Below are 21,297 nucleotides of genomic sequence, written 5' to 3' on the forward strand. Positions count from 1 at the left end.
ACATAAATTATTGACGTAGTTATGTTAGTTTAGGTTAGGTTAAGATAGGTTAGGTTAGGTAGGGTTGGTTAGGTTTGGTCATATATCTACGTTAGTTTTAACTCAAATTAAAAAAAATTAACTCATACATAATAAAATGGATAGCTTTATCATTTCTTTAGAAGAAACTTCGAAAAATATATAAATTCAGGAAAATTTGGCTTATTAGGCAAATCGGGCCGTACATAGTAGGCCAAGAAGTGCGTTCTGACTACTAGGTACAACATATATATATATATATATATATATATATATATATATATATATATATATATATATATATATATATATATATATATATATATATATATATATATATGTGTGTGTGTGTGTGTGTGTGTATATCATGAAAATAAACACGTGATTAAAAATGTGACAGTGTCAGACCACGGAGGAAAATTGAAACAGTAATTTCCTTAAGTACTTTCGTATATTAATACATCTTCAGAAGGAGTGAACTACACTCCTTCTGAAGATGTATTAATATACGAAAGTACTTAAGGAAATTCCTGTTTCAATTTTCCTCCGTGGTCTGAAACTGTCATATATATATGTATATATATATATATATATATATATATATATATATATATATATATATATATATATATATATATATGTCGTACCTAGTAGCCAGAACGCACTTCTCGGCCTATTATGCAGGGCCCGATTTGCCTAATAAGCCAAGTTTTCATGAATTATTTGTTTTTCGACTACCTAACCTACCTAACCTGACCTAACCTAACTTTTTCTGCTACCTAACCGAACCTAACCTATAAAGATAGGTTAGGTTAGGTTAGGTAGGGTTGGTTAGGTTCGGTCATATATCTACGTTAATTTTAACTCCAATAAATAAAAATTGACCTCATACATAATGAAATGGATAGCTTTATCATTTCATAAGAAAAAAATTATACAAAATATATTAATTCAGGAAAACTTGGCTTATTAGGCAAATCGGGCCTTGCAAATTAGGCTGAGAAGTGCGTTCTGGCTACTAGGTACGACATATATATATATATATATATATATATATATATATATATACATACACAGTACAACCTCGATTCAACGTATTATATGGGACCAACCCCAGTTCATTGGAGCGTTGGATTCGTTGCAAGAGGTGACCTTCAGGAGGTGTTTGCATCAGTGTTTTTTTTCTTGTAGACAATAAAAATGCATTATCATATATATATATATTGTACCTATATATTATTACTCTACTAACAAATACTGTGTTACATTTGTTATTTACCTTATTGTTCGAGTTATGTCCATCTTCAAGTCTCATGGAGTTGTGAATGCTGTACAGTAAATACATACTGTAGTGTATTATGCCATTAACACTGTGTTGAGTAGTTCTGCTATATGTTGAGTACTACAATACAGTTTATGAAAACTATTGTACACTAAAATTACTACAACTTTAATTTTAACACTATGTTTTGATGTGTCAAGAGGCTGGAGTGTTTATTCCGTGACTTTGTTGGACATATCTGCACAATCAAGGAACATTCGTGCACCATGTTGGCTCCAAATGCACTCGTTGTGTCAGTGATGGCTGACTGATGGGTGGATGGGCAGGCCGGCAGGGATGGAGAGGCTGAAATGTAGGCAGGCAGGCAGGGAGAGGCTGGGAGGGAGGCAGGAGGGAGAGAGAGAGATAAAGAGGGAGGGAGGGAGGGAGAGAGAGAGGGGGAGAGGGAGGGAAGGATGTTGAGAGGGAGGGAGGGATGGATGGAGAGAGGGAGGTATGAAGAGAGGGAGGGAGGGATGGATGGAGAGAGGGAGGTATGAAGAGAGGGAGGGAGGGATGGATGGAGAGAGGGAGGGAGGGTGGGATGGAGAGAGGGAGGGAGGGAGGGAGAGAGGGAGGGAGAGAGCGAGAGAGGGAGGGAGGGCTGGAGAGAGGGCAGGAGGAAGGGAGGGTGGGATGGAGAGAGGGAGGGATGAAGAGAGGGAGGGAGGGAGAGAGAGGGAGGGATGGATGGAGAGAGGGAGGGAGGGTGGGATGGAGAGAGGGAGGGAGGGAGAGAGCAAGGGAGGGAGGAAGGGAGAGAGGGAGGGAGGGAGGGAGGGAGAGAGGGAGGGAGGGATGGATGGAGAGAGGGAGAGGGAGGGAGGGATGGAGAGAGGGAGGGATGGAGAGAGTGAGAGAGGGAGGGAAGGAGGGATAGAGAGAGGGAGGTATGGAGGGAGGGAGAGAAGGAGGGAGTGATGGAGAGAGGGAGGGATGGAGAGAGGGAGGGAGGGAGGGAGGGATGGAGAGAGGGAGGGATAATACGAGAGGGAGGATAATAAGAGATATAAAAAAACTTATTTTAGAACTGATTTATTAATTTTATTATTTCGAGGCTGTAGTCACTGAACTGTGGCGACGAAATCGAACGAAACATGCATGGTGCTGTGTGTACAAGGATTAGACCCGTCCACTCACGCTGGAGTTGTTCCAATAACATACAGTAATTTTTCAAATAGCAGATGACTATCATATTACAGTATATTTTTTATTTTATTTAGTATAGTTTAATTAGGATAATAAAAAGCTATTAAAACACTGGTTTTAGAAATTATTTAATAATATGAAACTTTCAAAGTCATGGGTCACTGAACTATGACGACACAGACGAGAGTGAAACCTCACTGTAAAGTGAGGTTTACAGTACAGTATTCTCTTATCTGTCCACCCTCACTCATCTTGTTTCATCACAGAAAATGTCTATAAGGAGATTTTACCACATGTAGCTAGGTAATCACGCTTCAGCCTTTAAATTAATGTACAAAGATACGTGTGCTACAAATCAGTGAACGAAAATCATGGAAACTCAGTCGCTCACTTGTGTGGACCACTCTGGCTGGTGTTTGGTTAATATGCTTTACTTGTTGTGTGGACCATTCTGGCTGGTGTTTGGTTCATATGGTTCACTTGTTGTGTGGTCCACTTATGTGATCCAACTTGTCTTATGAAGGAATTATTAATTGTAATCTGTGATAGAATGAAAAAGTTTTCCACCACTCTGTGAACTCTGTCCCAAAATTGTAAGCTTGTGGACCACTTGTGGTCCACATGTGTGGTCCACATGTGTGGTCCACTTGTGTAGTCCACTTGTGTGATCCAACTTGTCATATGAAATAATTATTAATTGTAACCTGTGATGGAATGGGAAAGTTTTCCACCACTCTGTGAACTGTCCCAACATCGTAAGCTTGTGGACCACTTGTGGTCCACTTGTGTGGTCCACTTGTGTGATCCAACTTGTCATATGAGAGAATTATTAATTGTAATCTGTGATAGAATGGGAAAGTTTTCCACCAGTCTGTGAACTTTGTCTGGACATCGTAAGCATATCCGAACATCCCCCGCTTTGGGGCACTATTGTTCGTCAAATCGGGTGAGTAAATCCGGCCTGAAAAGTGTGCGAACTAGCCGGAGATTCGTTGAATCGGGGTACGTTGAATCGAGGTTGTACTTATATATATATATATATATATATATATATATATATATATGTCGTACCTAGTAGCCAGAACGCACTTCTCAGCCTACTATGCAAGGCCCGATTTGCCTAATAAGCCAAGTTTTCATGAATTAATTGTTTTTCGACTACCTAACCTACCTAACCTAACCTAACCTAACTTTTTCGGCTACCTAACCAAACCTAACCTATAAAGATAGGTTAGGTTAGGTTAGGTAGGGTTGGTTAGGTTCGGTCATATATCTACGTTAATTTTAACTCCAATAAAAAAAAATTGACCTCATACATAATGAAATGGGTAGCTTTATCATTTCATAAGAAAAAAATTAGAAAAAATATATTAATTCAGGAAAACTTGGCTTATTAGGCAAATCGGGCCATGCATAGTAGGCCAAAAAGTGAGTTCTGGCTACTAGGTACGACATATATATATATATATATATATATATATATATATACATATATATATATATATATATATATATATATATATATATATATATATATATATATATATATATATATATATATATATACATACATACACACACACACACACACACACATTAGGCTTATATCAAGGACTAACTCCTGGGTACCCATTTAATGCTAGGTGAACAGTGGCATTAGATGATAGGAAATATCCCAACCATTTCTGTCCTGCCTGGGGTTTGAACCTGGGATTCCCAATTGTGAGTCAAGAATGAACCAAACTGTACTACCGATACATTAATATATTTATTAACATAATTAAAGCAATGTTACCAACCTCCTCCTGGGCCAATACTGTGACTTTAGAGTTGGGTCCAATTTCATTTATAAGGATAATTTGTTGTGCAGTGTGAGCTGCAGATGTGACAATGGCTTGAGGCTCCACAGGTTTATCAAGATATTCACACACCAGGTTGTAAATAGCCTTCATTATGTATGGTGTGAGAGAAACCTCCAGGTTATCCCTCGAATCAATAAAAATGCATGTTGCTAGTTCTCCAGTATCACCTTCTTCCAGCCCTTGGTCTACTCCATCTATAGTATCTTTGGGAGAAACAAAAATAATTAAGATCAGGAGAGCTACTGAGGTACTGACCTAGAACACGGCATTTCATTACACTCAATGCTCTATTTTTAGATAAACTTTCCTCTCCTTTATTAACTTAATCATACCTTTCTATTTTCAATAAGAGCCTTTAATCACATTCATCCAATTAGGATCATTATTATTCAACCTTAGAGATAATGTAAAAGATTATTTTTATGTGCCTCGATTTTCTTTTTTTTTACACAGGTGGGTACAGAACATATGACTGTTATCTCCTAACTCCTGTAAGTTAGAGCTTTTTCCCATTCCTTAGCTCATGGTAAACCTTACCCACTAGTTTCCCTGGAATACGACTCTCCAATTGTTTAACTATCAGGTACCCAATTACTTCTGGGTGAATAGTGGCATACAGTTAAGGATTGGTGCCTAGTCAATCCTCCCCAGCTAGGATATGAACCTGGGCCAAATCGCTCACGAAGTGTGAGGAGAGTGCATTACCACTGCACAACCGGTGAATGCTTTTAAATGTGTTGTAATACAGTACTAATTTACAATTTAATCAGTGTCAGGTCACATGCTCCTGAGGTTGTGCTTTTTCCCAGGGTTGCCTACCCTGTTAATGGCTGCTCAGTTTACACATAGCAGGTTATGCCTTAATCCCTTATACAGTACAGTACTGTAATTAGCTTTATCAAAATCTCACACCCTGCCACAGTTTTCTTCTATACAACTGTTCCATGTTATGTTGAACCTAATTTCTTCATGATCATTTTTATCAAACTCCTGTTTTTTTTTTATTTATTGGCATCACTTTGTTTGTACTAGGTCTAATACATATTTTCTCTTACTGACACTGCACAACATGCCTCAGGGCGCTCGTAGGTATAGCGTACGATTCAAAACTGGTGCGTGGGGACATGGGTACAAAATGGATGCCCGAGGTCTCCAGTGATTGTCTGCTATTTTGAAAAAAATCCCAGCATGCCCCAGGGCCTGGGGACCCTCAGTTTCAAGGAAGCAACCATGTCTGATGCATCATCTACGAGCTCCCGGTCCACAGTCAGCCACTGTGCTGCAAAATGACTCTCAGAGGAGGAAATACAGTCCTGACATATTGTATGATGAACTGCTTGTTGGTGATTTAGACTACAGTTCAGAAAAAGACCTAACATAGAAGTCTGACACAAGTGAGGGGGAGAATGATGTGGACAATGTTGAGAGTGTGTACAGTACACACGCTTCGCCGGCCTCCCACGCTGCTCTGGGTCAACACTGCTAGAGTTACCATCACCATCTGTATCACCTGACTTGAGTTTATTTAGTGATACTACATGTGATGAATCATTTTCAGGCTTCAGTGACGACATAGGCTCAGATACAAACAGTGTTGATGAACCGAGTACAAGCGGCTATGGTATTACTAGGTGGGGTTTTGCTGCACCAGCACCTCACCAAGGCAAGCGCCAGTGTATCACGCGGCCTGAGGACAATGATGACAGTGCACCCTCAACAACAGGTGTTCGTGGTAGGCCAATACAATGCAGAAGATCCTCATCTGGCATACCCATATGCAGCTTTAGCACAAGACGACGGAGCCGTGGTATTGGTGGCCATGCTGGTGGTGCTGGTGTTGGCCGTGGTGTTGGCGCCAAAACCAAAAACACGGGAGTGCTTTTGTTGCGTGATTGTGAGAATTTTGTCCCACAAATTCCAACATTTGATGATACCGATGTTGGTGTGACACTCTTATTTTCCTATACTGGTGATGATATGCATGAAATTTATTATTTTGTGGCATATATCGATCAGGAATTCATGAACCATCTTGTTGCAGAGACAAACTCATTGACCCTCAGGAACTCATTGACTCTGGAATTTTACTTGCCTCTCAATTGACACACTGGAAATACACGACTAATGAGGAAATGTATGTGTTTTTAGCATTGTGGAGGATGATGAGTTGTGCATTCAGATAAACACATGATCCAAGATTATTGGAACAGACTGCCTTGTTGCATCCCCCATGTTCAACAGGTACATGTCACATGATAGGTTCCTGCTGCTTCTCAGGTGCCTGCACTTTGAGAACAATGCTAATGAAGACAGACACGACAGACTGTGGAAAGTGCAGAAGATATTTAGTGATATGAGAGGAAAGATCCATAACTATTTTATACCAGGACAGAATGTCGTGATTGATGAATTGCTAGTTCTCTTCAAGGGACGACTGGCGCTCAAGCAGTACATTCCATCAAAGCGGCACAGGTTTGGACTCTTGAGTTTTTCGTGCTATGTGACTGTGAAACTGGTATTGTCATGGACATGATACTGTATTCAGATACAGACATTGACACACCAGGTCAAGATCCACATGGGTTCTCAGGAAGTGTCGTAAAAACACTCATGAAACCATTGCTGAACAAGGGACATATCCTGTACACTGACAACTATTACACCAGCCCCTTGCTCACCAGATTCCTCCTTGACCACAACACTGGCGTATGTGGCACGATAAACTGGAACTGGAAATAGGCGGGAAACCCACCTGAGAAATGCCGTAGTTTCATCCACACCCAAGTGCACCCACTCCGAGATGACCCAACAGAGCACAGGAGAAGAGGCCTGCCCCGCCAGCCCCGAACCCCCCGAAAGAGGAGGAGCCACCCAACGCCACCACAAGCCGCGAGAAACGACCCGAAAAGGCCACATATCGTGAGACCAAGTGTGAGTGAACAGAGCAAGCCTCACACCCATCGCTCTGTCAATGGGGTGAACCGCAAAAGGGCCGATGCCCTTTACGAGACACTGACCTGCGCACAGAGCGAACACCGCACCGACCAGATACAAACGGTTCCGAAGGCGGCGCCGGCTTCGAAACTGGCACCTGTGGTGTACCCTAACGAGCGGAACCCCCAAGCCCTGGCACAACCCCTCTGGGAAGAACCCACTCGGAACCCCCGGACAACCAACAAGTCGGACATCGAACGACAGCTGGAAGAAGCCGCCTGCATACACTGCTCGACCGCAGAGTCCGCAAAGAGCAAGGGACAGAAGGGCGAAAACAACCTAAGAGCCAGAGCCCAAGCAGATTCCAAGGAGGAAGCGAGCATAACCTGTCAACACACAAAACATGAAGTAAAAAACCTTGACAGCGCATTCCGCAGGATCGGAATGTGTGTATGACAGAAAGTGCCCCTAGCACTTTGCTGTCAGGGGCTGTCAAGGTTACCTGCCAGCTGAGTGGACAGTGCTTCGGATTCGTAGTCCTGAGGTTCCGGGTTCGATCCCTAGTGGAGGCGGAGACAAACAGGCAAAATGTTTCTTTCACCCTGATGCCTCTGTTACCTAGCAGTACTCACCTAATTGTGCTTGCATGGGGTTGAGCTTTGGCTCTTTGGTCCCGCCTCTCAACTGTCAATCAACTAGTGTACAGATTCCTGAGCCTACTGGACTCTATCATATCTACATTTGAAACTGTGTATGGAGTCAGCCTCCACCACATCACTTTCTAGTGCATTCCATTTATTAACAACTCTGACACTGAAAAAATTCTTTCTAACGTCTGTGTGGGTCATCTGGGTACTAAGTTTCCACCTGTGTCCCCTTGTTCGTGTCCCACCAGTGCTGAAGAGTTTGTCTTTGTCCACCCTGTCAATTCCCCTGAGAATTTTGTAGGTGGTTATCATGTCTCCCCTTACTCTTCTGTTTTCCAGGGATGTGAGGTTCAGCTCCTTTAGCCTTTCCTTGTAGCTCATTCCTCTCAGTTCCGGGACGAGCCTGGTGGCATACCGCTGAATCTTCTCTAACTTTGCCTTGTATTTAACTAGGTATGGACTCCAGGCTGGAGCTGCATACTCCAGGATTAGTCTTACATAAGTGGTATACAGGGTCCTGAACGATTCCTTACACAAGTTCCTAAAGGCAGTTCTTATGTTGGCCAGTAAATAAGCAGTAAATAGGTACCAGGGAGTTAGACAGCTGCTACGGGCTGCTTCCTCAGGGTGTGTAACAAAAAGGAGACCTGATCAAGGACCGGCCGTGGGGACGCTAAGCCCCAAAATCATCTCAAGATAACCTCAAGAAAGCATCCAATGACAACAATGGGCAGTCTGTAAGCCAGGACAACTCCGGAACCTCATAACGAACCCAGTATGGAAACGAAAATCCAAACCTCAAGGAAGACGGATCCATTATAGAGGCATATTCTGGGTTGTGCAGGAGGTAAGCCGCAATGGCCGCCCGCACCTCAGTAGGCGAGACGCGGGAAGCCGAAAACCTCAGGAAAGACGGAACCGAAGGACCCGCAGGGATACGGAACTGAACCTGGGGAGGAGCTGAACCCAGATCCAACTTGTACGCAGAGGAGGGAAAGGAAAACCCCACTCCATGTAAGAGTAAGCCCTGCTCTGAGGATCAGAAAACCCAAGCAGGATCCAATGGACCCTAAGGCCCCGAAGTCAGCTCCTCCCCATCCCTGGGAACCGCCACATCAGGCCCTGGGGGCGAGTCATCCCCCAAAGCCTCACAAGAAAAAGCAGAGGCAGCTGGAAAAGCAGGAAGAGAGGGGGCCTGTTGGTCAGACTCCGGTGCTACGGCTGGAGGAACCGACTCGAATGCCTCCGTCGCCACCCAGGAAGGGGCAATCCCCAAAACTGCCTGAGTCTCAGAAACCTCTAAACCCTGCCATAACCCTGAAGCCCTCAGATACTTAGGAGCCAGAAGCAGGGAAGGGGGGGGGGAGGGGACAGAATGAACCACAGCAGGAAAAGAACAAGGGGATGCGGACTGAACCAAGGCCAATGCGACCAACACCCCCTAAGTCCGGGTCCCTGTAAGCAAAGCGGGGCAGCCTCAGGGCATCCAGGAAGGCAACCAACCTAGCACATTGCAGCAACCTAAAGCTAGTCTGCAATGCCTGAGCCATTTGCACCCGAATAATGTCATCAGTAGATTGGGTGAATTGAGTCACAAACAAGCAACAATGCTCGCAGGACTCCGGGTCGAAGGTGTCACCGACCCAACAGACAGCCTGACGGAAGCAAAAACAATGAGCATTGCCCTGAGACAAGGAGACAGAGCAACCCTCAAACTTGCACAAGGCAAGGGGGGAAGGACCCAGGGGTCGCATCCATCTGACCCCGTGTGCTCCCGCTGGGTTTCCCAGGGCCCTTAGACTGGTATCGTTAATGCTAAGCCCAGGCAGGGTACTGCTAACCAGCGCCTAATGCTACTAAACAAACTGCTAGAGATGAACCCCCTGTATGTGTCCACTCACGAGGGCCAAGCAGGGGGTACTACCTGAAAACAGGTCAACCCTAATATAACTGGGGGAAGACACACAAAGGCAGACCCCCACCAAGCAAAAAGAAAAAGAAAAACTTCGCAAGAGGACAATGTACCCAGGAGGAACAGAGCCTGCCGCTGTTATAGGGGAAAAAAAGTAGCTACGCAGTACCCCGCGCCCCTACCAGTGCAAAAGCTATCATTTACCCCAAGGCAAACAAGGGAGGAAACCCCCAACACACTCGGAGTGGTCAATCGCCGAGCAGCAAAAGACCAACAGAGGTAGACCCCAAGGTGACTTGTGGGAGATAACTCCAAGCCCCAAGAGTGGTACTTACAGGGCACTCAGGGAAGGGAACTCTAAGCACATGCAGCCCGAGTACCTGTGAATATTACTCCCAGCTCGCACGCCACCATAAGAGCAGTACTGGACCCCATGGTGCAGCACAACACAGATAGAGTCTGGAGCTGGAGCCACATGACCATACCACAATTACATCAGCCAAAGAGCTGGTGGGTGGATTGCCGGGGTAGGGGTCTGGGGCTCCCCCTTCCCCCTCCCGGGAAAACGGGAGCTGCGCAGACATGCGGCACAGCTCGTGTGACGTCATGCTCGTTTGCTCGTTTTCATTTGGGAAGTTCTGTCCACTAGTTAGTCTATTTTAGTCGTTCTAACCAGAATAGTTTTGAGGCACTTGCCTTTCTGAGAGCCTGTCCCAGTCGATGGCAGATATAAAATGCTCCAAATCACATGTGCATTTCTATAGGCCACTGCCCCTCGTGCCTCTCCAAGGGGGCCAAGCTCTGCCTGTGGTCCCCAGTAGGCCTAGAACTCCATTCACACTGACTGATGCCAAAGTCTAACAATATACATATCAGCCCGGATAGCTCCGGGGACCCGAAGGGGCTCCCCCAGGAAATTAGATATAAAACCATTCACAGACACTGAAATAATTATGTAAATATGTATTTGTGGCAGTACCTACCACACTCAGCTCTTAGCCGTTTGGCTGACCTTTGATTCTTGTTATGTGTATATAAACCCTCAACACATGATCTTTGTGGTTCATTATAGTACACAAACATGTAGACAGGTATATACAACATGTGTGTGTATGTAGTGTAATAACAGCAAAAACACTGATTGATCATAGAACATAATATACATGTCACGTATATGAGCCCTATAATTTTGAGCATAGTTCCACACATTGAACTATATAAATTACACAAATTACACTTTTGAATAATATTACACCAAAAAAATGGAGAAGAAATGAATGAGAAACATCAAAACAATTGTGAAAAATTATATTTGCGGCAACTGCCGTCCCACAGGGTGGCAAGTATGAGTGGCCCCAAGTGCTTCATTACTCAGCACCCATAATTTGCTCAACTTCTCAGCTCCATCACGGCTAAAGTATGTCACATTGAAGATTTTTTTTTTAGTTTCTCATGATCAGAGACTGCATTTTAACAATAAAGGAGAAAATAAATTTTTGCAAAGAATTTATTTTCGGCGCACAATGGGAATGTCATATTTTAAGGCCGAGCAGCACGGTGGTTAACCACTTAACTGCGCCAACCGAGTATTCTCGGTCGGCGGGAAACTGCGCCAACCGAGAAAACTCATTTTGATTTTTCGGTACCAATTCTAAATGTGTACGAGGTTGGTTGTGTACGAAATGGACTCTCAGGACCTCCAGTGAGAGGCAGCCATCTTGGAAAAAAATCCCAGAATGCCCTAGGGCTGCTGGCTGGGTTAGTACTGAATGAGCAACCATGGGTGGCGCACGCGCCTCTGGCTCCCAAACACTTGTCCAACGCGGAGTTGAAAGGTGTTGAAAGATAACGCTCTGTCGGTGAAATTTAAACCTTATTGTTTGAAGAACATAAGGGTCATAATATTGGTAAAGCTAGGCGCAATAAGGACCTAACACAAAGGTCGGATGCAAGTGATACAGCACCTATGAGGGCGATACAGCGAGCGTATCCAGTTGTAGCTCTGAGCGTCACCCTTGCAATCCTATGCTATCTACAATTTATTTAGATAATGCATAGATGAATCTTTTCTGCGTTCAGTGATGATGCATCTGATACAAATAGCATAGATGAACAGTGTTAGCGGCTTCCATGGTGTTGTTTTCTATAAATATTTTCAAGAATACCTGAATCTCTTCCTAACTGACAGACACTCTTTGAGGTTAGCTGAATCTCTTTCTGACTGACGGACACTCTTGAGGTAAGCTGAATCTCTTCCTGTGTGGCACAATACAAAGCGATCTTTTCCATTCTACCTTACAAATTGATCTTTTCCTATAATCTTTTCAATACTACCTTATGCTTTACAAGCTTGGCTACATACAACCTACAAGCACTAAAGCCAAGGGTGTACGTGAGTGCGTTATTTGCAAGCACACAGACCGAAGAAACAGGAAGCAAAAATTTATCTGTACCTGGTGTACTGAGAGCGAAGTCGCGCTGTGTACCATGGGCTACTTCGTTGATTATTACTCACTTCCGAAGTACTGAGTGTGTAATACAGTATGTTACTGTGTAAATAGTGTGTGAAACTGTACATATTGTAATTTTAGTGAATTTGTAACAAGTAATATTGCGACAATAAACATTTATTGTGGACACATTACTGACACATGTATCACAGTTCCAGGGAACATTATGAACGTTCTACTGTATATATTGTAAAGGTCACAAATATGCCTCATATACGATAAAAAAAATAAAATTGCATTGGAAATACATAAAACAAATAATTGAAAATATATTTGTGGCAACACCCGATGCTTGAATGGCCTGTGCGACTCTGGGTGATTCACCCACGGGCAACCAGGCCCTGATGACGACACAGCACACCTTGTCCATGTCCCCACAGCCAAAGTAAGTGGAATTTGGTATTTATTTTTACATAGACATGTTCAGGGAAGGGAATTTATCATTTTACGAAGCAAAAAGTATTTTTGGGGAACATTTATTTCATGCGCACCGGGGGAATTTCACAATAAACTCAGTGCAGCACGGTGGTTAAGGACATGCCCGAAACACTATGCATATTAGTGGCTTTACACGAATAAAAAACTACCAATCCTATGTAATCTCATTAACCCATTGTACCTTTTGACAAATAAATTACAGTATTATTATTATTATTATTATTTTAAGGCCAGCTTAATTCATCACACCCCCAATGCAACTCAGCTTTCCTCTGAATTGCATCACAAATTTTGGCAGAGAAAGAGCTCCTCCAGATATAAGAACAGTATTCCAGGTAATGACAAACACGACTTACAGTTACAGTGTTGTAACTGACAATATAGATGTCTTGACCCTGAAAAAGATACCCAACCTCTTTGAAACCTTCTTGACTATTACTGAGATATAAAGTTTCTAGAACAAGTATGATCAAGATACAGTACCTTGCATCATAATTAACTCGGTCACTGTCCTAAATTTGGGTAGCAGTACCTCACTAATTCAGACCTACTCACCTGGAACGAGTTTAGGAGTAGAAAATACAACACCATCCTCTTCTTCAGGAGTGTCTTGACCTTCAGTAGTTGATCTTTCTGAACCTTCATCGTCAATGTCTTCAGCAGTCACTTTTCTTTCTTCAAGTATGTCATCACTACTGCCCTCTTCTTCGGAGCCCTCTGAGTCACTAGAAAACATATGAATGAAAGCACTGGAAATCTTATGAAGAACACCATCCTCAGTTTCAGAGTCTGAATCCAGTGGATAACCTGAAAAGAGATATAATGATAAAAATGAGTGGCACATCCTAAGAAACTACCTTATTGCCTGAAACGCTGTTGCCCAAAACAAAATTGCCCGAAACGCTATGCGTACTAGTGGCTTTAGGTATTGTATGTACTACCTCTATCTTTAAATCAAACAGAATATTTGTACTGTAACACTGCAACTATGTATGCACTTTTCCTCAATAAATTATTATTATTATTATTATTATTATTATTATTATTATTATTATTATTTTATTATTATTATACCTATGTTTCAGCCATATTAAGAGAAGCTCTCCAGCTAATGCTGGCTATATAACAGTGTAGTTATTATGTTGAAATCAAATTCTGCTACAATGTACCTTTTAATTACTCTTACTTTCATCCCCTTAGATTAAGGACGTGCATAAAATGCTGTGTTAGTGGCTTTGCAAGAATGAAAGAACACCAATGTTATGTACTCTCAAAATCCAATGTACCTTCTTGTATACACACAGAAATCACAATAGCATGATGCCTCATAAGAACAAATCCACAAAGGCTGTAATGAGGGTTTGAACCTATGTCCGGGATGACCCCAGATGCGCCTTAGTCGACTGCGCCACGACATGGTTAAAAGAATTGTAACCTGGAGTGCTACTGCCCTCGCAAGGCTCTCGCAGCTTCTCTGAAGCACAGACTGGGCTTTTACACAATTTCTCCAAGCACTTGGGCTCTCATTTGGTTGACAGAGCCCGAGTGCATGATGGAATTGTATAAAACTCCAGTCTGTAGCTTCAGAGAAGCTGCGGGAGCCTTGTGAGGGCAGTAGCACTCCAGGTTGCAATTCTTTTAACCATGCTGTGGCGCAGTCGACTAAGGTGCATCTGGGATCATCCCGGACGTAGGTTGAAACCCTCCTCATGGCTCAAAATGGCAACAAAAAGGAGGCCTCGTCAAGGACTGGGCCGCGGGGACGAGCCCCGAAATCATCTCAAGATGGTCCTTGTGGATTTGTTCCTTCTTGTATATAAATAAATAAAAGTCCATATTCATAAAGTGTTCTCATAATTACTCTAAATACTGAAAAATCTCAAATAAACAAATTAAAAAAAAAAAGAGTACATTACCTGAAAGACGTCCTACGTCAGCTGTTGAATGTTTGACATTTGATCGCTTTATTTTTGATGATGGATGAGGTCTGAGCACCACCATTTCATTATCCTGGTATTCCTCATCAGTGGAAGATTCAGAGTCTTCTACTGGGCAACTAATATAACTATTTCTATTGGTTGTGGAATTGCTATCAATAGAGTCATAGTGGCGTTTTGGCCGAGTGCGCTTTATACCAATGGGTTGAGCTTGATGTTGTAATGTGCGTACCATGGCTTCCCAAGGCCTCATTACCTTGTTAGAGTCACTAACAGGTTCAATGACAGGTTCCCATGTGGAAAACTCCTCACTGTAACAGGATAACTGTAACTGAATTTCTGCTTTGGTATACATCAGCTTGGACCAGTCATTAATTTCTCCATTTATAGATCCCTTTAATAAGAGGACAGGCACTGCTGTTTTTAATATTTGTTTTTCAAGTGACAGTGTAATTGCAGGCACCTTTATAACAAAGCGTTGCTGTGGTTTAGATGAAGGATATTCTGGTTTAATGTACACTTCTTCATCTGGATTTATTGGAGAGATGGTTGCGACAAGTGGTCTAGGTGACCACAAGTCTTCTAAGTCAGCAGAAGGAAGGTGTAGCCTGATAGGCACCAACTGTGGACCAAGACTCATAGTCAGCTCTTCTGTGACATCCATCAAGAGATGGACCACTGGAGGATTTAAGTGAAGGTTAATGTGGGAAACTTTTAGCTCTGCTCTGACACCTTCTTCTACACTACGAAATATCCAAGATCCTTCCAGGTCAGATGGCTCCATAATAGAATAGGGACTCTGGCCAGAATGAGTATACATAGTTGCAAATACCTGACACCCATCTAAAGTTATGTGGAAGCTCTCATTGCCAGGGTGTCGAGAATAATCCACATGAATTTCACATCTCATAACCAGTACTCGACTAGTCTTTTCCTCAGGGTCAGCAAATAATACTATTTCTGGTTGCTTAACATTCAGTGAAATTGAAAGTGTTTTCTGTTCATCTGTGTTACTAGTAACAGTAGAGAGGTAGCCACTAGTACTATCTACAGAACTAGGAGGTCGTCGAATGACTCTCACACCATCAACCGTTGTACCCAAGTCACCCACAAAGCCTGGATTTAAAATCCCTCCACTTGTGCTTGCAGTATTGGGAATTGCTTCATTAACATACTTATAGAGGGATAACATAAAGCCTACAGACATATTTAACCGTGTTCTCTCTATGCTTATTTCAACTGCTGCATCACCACTAGGACTAACTTTGTACATGAGATCCATCATAGGAGGGACACTAACACTAAATCTTCCAGATGTCATCTGCAGTTCAGTATTGTAGTGCCCAAATATTTTTTTAATTACATGATAATCATTGTCAGGTCTAACATCAAACAAATCACAGGACTGTAAAGTGAGTCGCACATCCATACTTCGATCACTGTTCATATCACCGTGTACTTCAATTTCTCCCACTTCTAAGCGACATAATGCAGTTGCTGCATCACGAACTGGTGAACTTAGTACTTCATCCATATCAGTATAGAGTGTAACAGTTAGTCCATCTAAAGATACAAGAGCATCTGCAATACGGTAAATGTCTACAGAGTGTGTCAAAAAAGCTTGTAGTTTGCCCATATTATCATCACTGCTTGCAAGTGGTGTCCCAAGATCTACTGGTGTTAATGGCTGGGAATGGATGCTTGTGTCTGTAAACTGAGCTTCTGCTCTGTTCTGGGACATAACTGCTAATATGGTGTTAAGATCACGTTGTCCCAAGTTAATACAGAGGGTCCCCATATGAACACTAACATCCCACGAAAGAAGGTCTCGGCACTGAGGTATAAGTGAGTGCTTGATATCTGCTCTCAGAGTGGCAGGCTCCAATATATCCTCCTGCATCTCTAACCCGCCCCCAAGAGTCATCACAGCTCGACAAACATGCATGGGACCCAGTTCTACTAGCACATTTTCAATTGTCCCACCTCCACCTGTATGTGCAATTTTAAAAAGGTTATCTATCTTTAAATAACCAAGACTAAACACCAATAAACTTGGAGAATCAGATTTCTGTGGAACAAGAACAGTGGGAGCATGAATATCAATGCTTAAACTAAGTTTTCTTCCTGAAACAAATCCTTCAATACTTGCTTCAGCTGCTTTTTCAGCATGTTTGAGAACAACCTGTGTTCCCTCTCTGTTCAAAAGAGGCTCCATAAATCGCTGGAGATCGGCAAAGAATTTACAAAGAAATATACACTGTATTCTACCAATTCTGATCCGTAATGAAGCATCCGGATCAACTGCATGTGGAGAAGTGTCTATTTCTTCTACACCTTTGTGTGTGGGGCTAAAATGAACAAGTTTTATGTCAAACACTCTGTCTTCTTCAATATCAATAATCCTTGAATGAAGAGTTATATCAGATACATCATCAACAGACAGTTCAGAAAGAGAAGCTCGAAAGATCTTTTTTTCATTAGCTTTAAAAACACATTCTCCCTGGAAACCCCCAATCTTGGCTTGTAAGAAGTCCACTTCATTATCACAGAGTTTGAGATTGAGGGTATTAAGGTGAGAGGCAAAAGACCACTTTGATGCTCCTGAAGGTACTGGAGGATCTCCAGGACCAGACTTTAACCATGATATAACACTGTTAGGAATACTGACTTTAGGAATCTGCTGTTCTATATTTCCCAATTTTGCTAAAAGTAACGTGAGGAAATTTGTTAGAGTTATAATAGATCCTCGATGCCACACAACATTAAGAGTAGCAAAATCCAGGACCAAGCTTTGTTCACAAGAATGAAAATGTGTTTTAAAGTCTGGACAATTAGCACGGACTTTCCGGTACAATATTGTGGCTATACACGTGCTGCCAACTTGTGGTGATGACACTAGCTCTAAATATTCTCCTGTTGGACTGTGATGATACTTGTCAACAAGATGAAGTGAATTGAGTGTTATCTGTATAGCTGGACCATAATCCATCATTGCTGACTCTAGCACTAAGTGAGTTGCTCTGATCATCAAATAGGGTCTATCCCCATGTTCACTTGATCTAGATATGCCTATCACAATTTCATCAACGCAAAAGCGAGATAAGACAGTGATCATGTTTTTTGGGGAAGTATTATCTTCAAATCCTGGTAAATCAACTGGCTTGCCCCATGATTCCCCTTCATCATCACTGTTGTCAGATGTTGAAAAATACCTCTCCAGTTCCAGGCTTGTCTGCGATATGGTATCACTCTGTGAGAGTGGTCGGACATGCCTAAGCAATGGTGGTGTTGAGTGAATATCTACCGAGTCCGATTTCTTTTTTTTCTTTTTTAGTTTGTTTGACAGACTATCTCTTATGCATGTTAATTCTGAAACATTTGGATCTTAGTAAGCAATGATAAGGGTCCAACTGATGTCTCCTTAATATAGTAATACTATCAGTAGAATCCGAGACAAGCATATGAGATTGTATCACTGGTAAATGGTGAGCAAATTCCACTAAGTGACTTAATTTGTTGTCTGAAAGATTAAGCTTGAGAGGAGTTATGTGTATATCCACTTTCTGCCGTGGTTGCTGCCGATATTCAGGATGTATACTGTTGGCAAGATCAATTTTTACTCTAACTCTGGGTAGTAGGTGAGAATCTGAGTCATCTCTAGTTCTATGGACCCTCCACTCATCTCCTGAATCTGCAAACAGAACCTGTAGCTGTGATATAGTTATTGTTAGACGATCATACAGTCGTTCCTCTAATTCCATTCTTGTTGCATCTTCCAGGTCTACTGTTTGTCCACCAATTTCACTATTAACCCTCAAACCACCAATATCTAACACCAATACATTTCCACCTTTCTGAATTGAACCATGTTCTGGCAAAACAATATAAGGACTCTTAATGTCAATGTCTAGATTGACTGTCTTGTGTCTAGCAATTGCATACTCCAAGGCAGCCCTCCCAGTATTGACAACTTCATTGAGTGTATCTTTCGCTACATCTTCAAAGGACCGGTACACCATATCAGGCACTCTGAAGAAGAAGATCATCTCTGCACAAGCATGCTGTTAAAATAGAATGAACCAAATATCTAATGAGTAACAAGAAAAGCTACATTGATGGATATTTAAGATATTGTACACCAAATGAAAGTAAATAATCAATATTTTTTAACTTATAAAACAATTCAATGTTCATAAGTCTGCCAAGCAAAACATCATAAGTACCTGATTGTAGAGAAATTCCAGGGGATCAAGCTTTAATGTCACAGCATAATCAGATGCCACATTCAAGGGGTTACGTTCTAAATCAACTGAAAATGCAATCCCGTAACCTGCAAATAAAAAAAATTAAATAAATGATAATGCTGATACAGTTAATCCTCAATTTCTGTAAGGAACGCAGTCCTAGAAAACCTCCCAAAAACCGAATTAACAAAAATTAAACTTAAGATTAGATGAAAATAAAAGGAATGAAATCCAGAAATCTTTCAAAGATCTTTTTGAGAGAAACCTCTTATTAGCTCCCCAAAGCTGTAGTACTTGGGCTGTCAAGACTTGGGGAACTCAGTCTCAGATGCACCAGGCATCTGAGACCAACCTGCTGGGATCCAGGACCAGAATCTGGCTCTCTAAGGGAGATGGGAGCTTGGGGATTTAAGATCAACCCAAAACCAAGAAGAAACCATCATGGTTTCATAAGCACATTAAAACAAGTAACTGCTTTAAGGAAATTAGCAACCTAAGGAAAACAAGGCAAATCATTGTTGCAGCAGGTACTTACCCAACCTGTGATGCACCCAACTGCTACTAGATGACAATGCAGATAACCTGGGGTTCTCGCCAATTGGTCCTCATTCACTTGGCTTTTGCTGCCTGGATCACATGTCTCAGCTGAGCCTACATTCAGCTTCACACTTTCATGTTAGTAGTACTGGCAATCTTTGGGAAGTTTAGTCCTGTACAACCCCTGCTTTGCTTTTGTTCCATTTCCTGCTTCACATTTGTGTTTTGAACTACTCACTTTGAGTGTCGCCTATATTTAAATTTTGCTCTGGCTATGTGTCAGGGTTTTCTTTCCCTGGCAGCCAACTTGCCTCTCTTGCCCCACTAGACTTAGCTTCTCAGGAGAGCTAGGGTATCCTCTTCTCTGAGTTCAGTTCTCTCTCTTCATCTTGCTTCTGGGTAGGGCATGGGCTTCCTTTCCACTGCAAGATCTGTTTTTGAGGAGTGACAGAAGTTAGCTTATGCTTGTATGGCTATCGTACCTGACTTTGCACTCTATGAAGTTGGGTCCTGGACTTAAGTTGAGGGTGTGTTTGGATGGTATGATTGTTCTTGTCCATAGCTGCAGATGCCTTATCTCTCTGGGTAGTTTGTTCAGTTATATCCCAAGTGCACATCTAGAAAAGGTGCGAAGCACTATTCACACACATGAATCAGGGCCAAGAGCAATACTCATACTAGCACACAGCTGACTACATCAAAAGGCATTGCAGTGGAGAAGTTCCATGTACTACCTGGAAGCTAGGTAGCTTCTAGGTAGTACAAAGGTATCCAGGATCATAAAGGAAGATTCCAAACCCCTCAGAGAAGGTATCCCTGGTAGAGAAAGAGAGATGCAAGCTGGTCACAAGGAAAGATGGCCCTAGTTTCCAGCTGGACTGAAATAAAAGCTAAGGAGCATGCTATCTTGAGGTTATCTTGAGATGATTTCGGGGCTTTAGTGTCCCCGCGGCTCGGTCCTCGACCAGGCCTCCACCCCCAGGAAACAGTCTGTGACAGCTGTCTAACACCCAGGTACCTATTTTACTGCTAGGTAACAGGGGCATAGGGTAAAAGAAACTCTGCCCGTTGTTTTTCGCCGGCGCCCGGGATCGAACCCGGGACCACAGGATCACAAGTCCAGTGTGCTGTCCGCTCGGCCGACCGGCTCCCCAATGGATGTGGGTGGCATTCATCATTAGCATTCATCAATGCTAAGTGGGTGGTATTAAACAATCATGGAGCATACATGAAACAAAGTAATGATACTATGCAGAACAAAAGTTTTAGGGATAACCAACACTTCTTAGCTGAATAAGGCAACAAAACAGGAGTCCCTACAGAGAAGTCCTATTCAAACTACACCATGCAAGTCAGTGAAGTGGGTAGAGGGATGGGACCTATATAACCTGGGCTGCCATCTGGTGGCAGCTGTTTTTTTTCAGTTTTGGATATATCTCTGCACCCTAAGTTTCCTTTGCCTCAGAAAGAGCAAGAGTGTAGGCCTGGATTCTAGTTGGTCAGCATGCCACATAAAGGTCAAATAAGCTCCCTAAGACCTGGCTATACAGTACCAACATGTACGCTTTGGGAAGCTATTGAGAGGGCTTTTCCAGAAATAATCTTGTTAAAAAAACCTCATGCCATCATGAATAAAGCATTTTGCAGATCTAAATAGCAAACTTGTGGAAAGAGATGAATTACTGTATGATCCACACATAATCATCATTACCCCCTTCCCCCACTTTCATGAGGTTGGAAGGCAACAGCCTGAAGACAAGAAAGCATTAAAGGAAGAAAAGACTAATA

The 21,297-nt window shown here is 42.4% G+C and overlaps 1 protein-coding gene across 1 annotated transcript in view; it reads right to left on the reverse strand.

Moving 5' to 3' along the window:
• The window catches only part of LOC123764086 (intermembrane lipid transfer protein VPS13A), a 275,027-nt gene that overhangs the window by 220,669 nt on the left and 33,061 nt on the right, over positions 1 to 21,297 (reverse strand). The window contains 5 exon segments of the mRNA XM_045751613.2: positions 4,288 to 4,553; positions 13,347 to 13,598; positions 14,708 to 18,113; positions 18,115 to 18,789; positions 18,952 to 19,058. Coding sequence (XP_045607569.2) covers positions 4,288 to 4,553; positions 13,347 to 13,598; positions 14,708 to 18,113; positions 18,115 to 18,789; positions 18,952 to 19,058 — 4,706 coding nt within the window.

This window comes from Procambarus clarkii, chromosome 23, assembly GCF_040958095.1.
Source record: "Procambarus clarkii isolate CNS0578487 chromosome 23, FALCON_Pclarkii_2.0, whole genome shotgun sequence".
Taxonomy (NCBI): Eukaryota; Metazoa; Arthropoda; class Malacostraca; order Decapoda; family Cambaridae; genus Procambarus; species Procambarus clarkii.